The 4,098-nt window shown below is 41.4% G+C and overlaps 1 protein-coding gene across 1 annotated transcript in view; it reads left to right on the forward strand.

The window, feature by feature from the left end:
- The first annotated feature begins 464 nt into the window (after positions 1-464).
- The window catches only part of timm9 (translocase of inner mitochondrial membrane 9 homolog (yeast)), a 7,758-nt gene continuing 4,124 nt past the window's right edge, over positions 465-4,098 (forward strand). The window contains exons 1-3 of the mRNA XM_015392534.1: positions 465-711; positions 1,795-1,843; positions 3,495-3,590. Of these exons, the coding sequence (XP_015248020.1) occupies positions 1,805-1,843; positions 3,495-3,590 (135 nt within the window). The 5' untranslated portion in view covers positions 465-711; positions 1,795-1,804. The remainder of the gene's footprint in view (positions 712-1,794; positions 1,844-3,494; positions 3,591-4,098) is intronic.

Consider the following 4,098-nt stretch of genomic DNA (forward strand, 5'->3'; position numbering starts at 1 on the left):
CGAATGGGAGAAAGGAAATAAAGGACATTGGTTTTATAAAATTCAAAAGAAAATTGGAGAAATGAGAAGAACAGAAAGAAGAAGAAAAGAAACAATCATTTCTCGATTGAGGTTTGGTCATACCGGATTAAATGGTACTCTGTTTATTTTAGGAAAACATAGGAATGGGAAATGTGAATATTGTGGGGTAGATGAAACAGTTGAGCACGTGATGTTATACTGTAACAAATATGAGGAGGAGAGAAAGCAATTCATTCAAAATTTGAGTAAAGTAAAAGGTAAATTAGATTTATTTCAATAATTCAGAAGTTATTCAGATAGTAATATTTACAGTATAGTATTTCGATATCTAAAAATAACACATTTATATAATAGAATTTAATTCCTGAGAGTAATTCTGGTCCACACTCCATTCCAGTAGATGGCGGAAATGCATCTATCTGTTGTTTGCCAACTGCCAAAAATATCAAAGAAGAAGAAGAAGAAGATCCTCCTCGTGATTAGCCTGGTTAGCTGTCCGGTGCTAACCTTGTAGCAGCAGCGGTCAGAGGCGTACTGCGTCACAGGAAGCAGCGCGGCTCACTGGGAATGAAGGTGTTCGGGTCTCTGTAGAAAACCTGCGGCCGTTTGTCTTTTCGCCCTTCAAGGTTTTTGCTTCTCACGGACAGCCATCCACAGCAGCAGCAGCGTGGGCCCAGCGTGGACACACAGGTAGCCGTCATTAGCTTAGCCGCGGACAGCTGCCTGCGGCAGTGGTCTCCTGGTGAAGCTAAGGCTAGCTCCGCTAGCAGCCAGTGCGGGTGTGTGAGGCTGGAGCTCAGTGGCTCTGATGAGCAGCTGTCCTCTGGACGCCATCAGCTGCAGCTTACTGCGTTTTCTATTTGCTGACAAGTTTGATTAAAATATGATATCCTAGTTTCTTCTGGCACATTTTTGGACACACAGAGATAATTCAAGTAGAGAAATGAAGCAGGCGATAAAACTGAAGAAATAAAAATTATATATAGTTTTTAATATTCCTGTAAATAAAATAAAAAATCTCAGGGTAGTTCTCTAATGAGAACCTCCCGGATTTCTCTACATTTATTCACCCAAATAACTCAGACCTTCTAAAGGTGAATGAAAGAACAAAATCTGCCATTAGAAAGTCAAAGTTAAGCTCAGAGGGAAACAGGAGGAAGTTTTTGGATGTAAAGTTACTGTTCACTCATCATATTTATATTAATTTATTGATGAAACACGTCTGAACTGCTGGACCATGATGCTGCTGCAGTACCAATCAGCCTTTTAGCTCAATGTAGACTGTAAACCACCTCAATGGGCGTTTATCCCTTTAGTCATGTAAAAAATAAATAAAAAAATAATAATTACTTTCTTTTTGGTGTTTGTTTTTTTTTAAGGTATGGCGATCTGACCTTTAAATAGTTTTTTGTACATGACTAAAGGGATACACGCCTGTTGAGGTTGAGTCTAAAGTCTATTTTTCATACAAAACTAAAGGGCTAAATGCAAATCTGAGGTCTTGCGCAGGCGTGTTGACTATAGCTATGCTAGTCTGACTGAACACCGTACACTGGTCTGTCTGGCTGCTGATGATCATCTGATCACATAGAAAACAGCAACTACATGGTTTGTAAGTCAATGGCTTTACTGAGGCTTTTAGGTTTGATCCTAACTGGATCTTTCTCTGTTTGGATCAGAAACCCTCCTGCTTAGGGAGTTTACACAAACAGGTTCTGATCCATTTGGTGGATGGATGCTGTAGGTGTGACTGTTGTCCTGTTCTTCCATCAGGGTGTGAATTATGGCCGTCCAGGTGACCGAGTCTGACCAGATCAAACAGGTAAGCGGCCCGGCTTTATCAGCTTCTCCTAACTTTCATCTGGTTACTATGGTTACGACCACCTCCACTGCCTGAAATTAAAAGACATCTGCTGTTTGGTGATTATCAGCTGGTGAACTCTGACTGTAAAGGTGCGTTCACAGCGCCCGTGTTCTGGGGCGTCACAGCGCCCGTGTTCTGGGGCGTCACAGCGCCCGTGTTCTGGGGCGTCACAGCGTATGCGTGACATGCAGATTCAAACCAGTATCTGACCCAGCATCCAAATTTCACCGTTTAAGCATTTTTAACGCCTGTTGTTGACTTGGGGGTGGAGGATGTTTCCATCTGTTTTGTTTGGATTTTAGGGCTTAAACATTTAATCGGATTAATTGATTATTGAAATAATTGTCAACTAATTTAGTAATCGATTAATCTTTAATCAGAGTGTAGAAAATCTATACCCTCCATTTAAGGTATATTTTTCTCTCTATTAAACAGAGGGGGGGCACTCAGGTTTCAAAAGCCTACAATGCAGTGATAGTTGATTCCTTCCCACTGTCATCTCAACCCCCCACCCCCATTCAGGGGACCAAAACATCTCACCTGGTCAGCCAGGCCAGCAATGCCTCTAACGACTCCCTTTTTAGAGCCAGAGACCAGTATCGGGCATTGCAGGTTGACAAAGAACCCAATGTCCCCGATTCCAAAGGGGTGGACCCCTTCTGTTTCAGTTTGCATGTTTTCTAAGCAGACACCAGGCTTTGTTTTGGTCCACTCTATAAAGCTTCAAATTCAATGCTATTTCTGACATTTTGAATTGACAAAGCTTCCTGAATGGGAAGAGAAAGGTCTTCAAACTTGGAAACAAAGTTCAATGGATTGTTTTTTAAGTTTTTTGGAATAACTATGACCTGGGTGACAAATGACTCATTCACCCAAACAAAACCATAACGTCATCCTGGAAAGCATGGAGGTGGAAGTATGAAGGTTTGGGGAAGTTTTACTGTGGCAGGAACTAGCTAGATCATCCTGAATTCACTGAAGAGAAAGTGAGACTGTCCGTAGAAATGGCTGAAGCAGAACTGGGATGTAGCAGTAAGTCCTCCAGGCACTTGATGAGAATAACAACAGGAAGTCCTGGGTCTAGTCAAAGCCTACGATCTGGTCTCACTGAGACGCTGTGGGCTAAAGAAATGAGAACAGAAGTTTAAACCCTCCTTAGAGCGAAGCCAGAGATGGTTGTTGCAGATGAGAAGCGCCTAAAGCAGACCAGTCCAGAGTCGGCCCTCGAGGGCCCCGTCCTGCAGGTATCAGTGTCTCTCAGCTTCAGCACAGCTGACACTAATGTTTCCAGTTTAGCTAAAGCCATCAGCTGTGCTGAAGATGAGAAACCTTAAAAACCTGCAGGCCAACAGCCCTCAAGGGGCGACTCTGCACAGGCCTGACCTCAAAGGAAAAGTGTTGGGTTTATGCGTCTGCCTAGAGACAAACGTCAACAGTCAAACACCCCTGAAGATGTATTAATCTCCTGTCAGAGACCATGGAAAGGTCTGGATCAAAAACTCATTTCTGACTTTAAACTTATTGGTTTTCCAGTAACTCAGGCTGGATGTTTGGAAAATGATGCCTTTTTCCTCACTGCTGTGTTTTTTCTTTTCTGCTTTACTTTTAGTTCAAGGAGTTTTTGGGGACGTACAATAAAGTAACAGAGAACTGCTTCATGGACTGCGTGAAGGATTTCACCAGCAGAGACGTAAAGCCTGAGGAGGTGAGAAACACCGGACCCTTTGGTTCTCCATACTTTTCATTTAAAGCTCCTTTAGCTTTAGGAGCAGAGATTCTGGAGGGGCAACAAGGCTTATCAAATATTTTTTTGGGGGGGGGTTCATAATGAGTGTTCATAATACACACTGAAAATCTAAGTGAGTCAATATTTCTTAAAAATAAGAGCATTTTTGTCTTGAGTTGAGCAGCTACCATAGGTGAGACACTTTGCCAATGGAACGAGACAATTTTCATTAAAATAAGAAAAAGAATCCATTATCTCATTTCAAGTGCATAAATTATCTAGGTATCTTATTTTAAAGTTGTAGGGAAGTCATATTTAAATTTCAAATAATTCTGGCTTAAACGTGTATATAAATGTTCTCCTTATCAGACCACATTGTCCCAAAAGTTAGAAAATTTCTATTTTAAAAAAATCCTGTCTTAAAATCTGTCTGATTTTTTTTTTTCGTTATCTTCTGCAGGCCAGTTAGTTATACGTCAACCTGAAC

The sequence above is a fragment of the Cyprinodon variegatus genome, unplaced genomic scaffold, assembly GCF_000732505.1.
Source record: "Cyprinodon variegatus isolate N-32 unplaced genomic scaffold, C_variegatus-1.0 Scaffold595, whole genome shotgun sequence".
In the NCBI taxonomy this organism is placed as follows: Eukaryota; Metazoa; Chordata; class Actinopteri; order Cyprinodontiformes; family Cyprinodontidae; genus Cyprinodon; species Cyprinodon variegatus.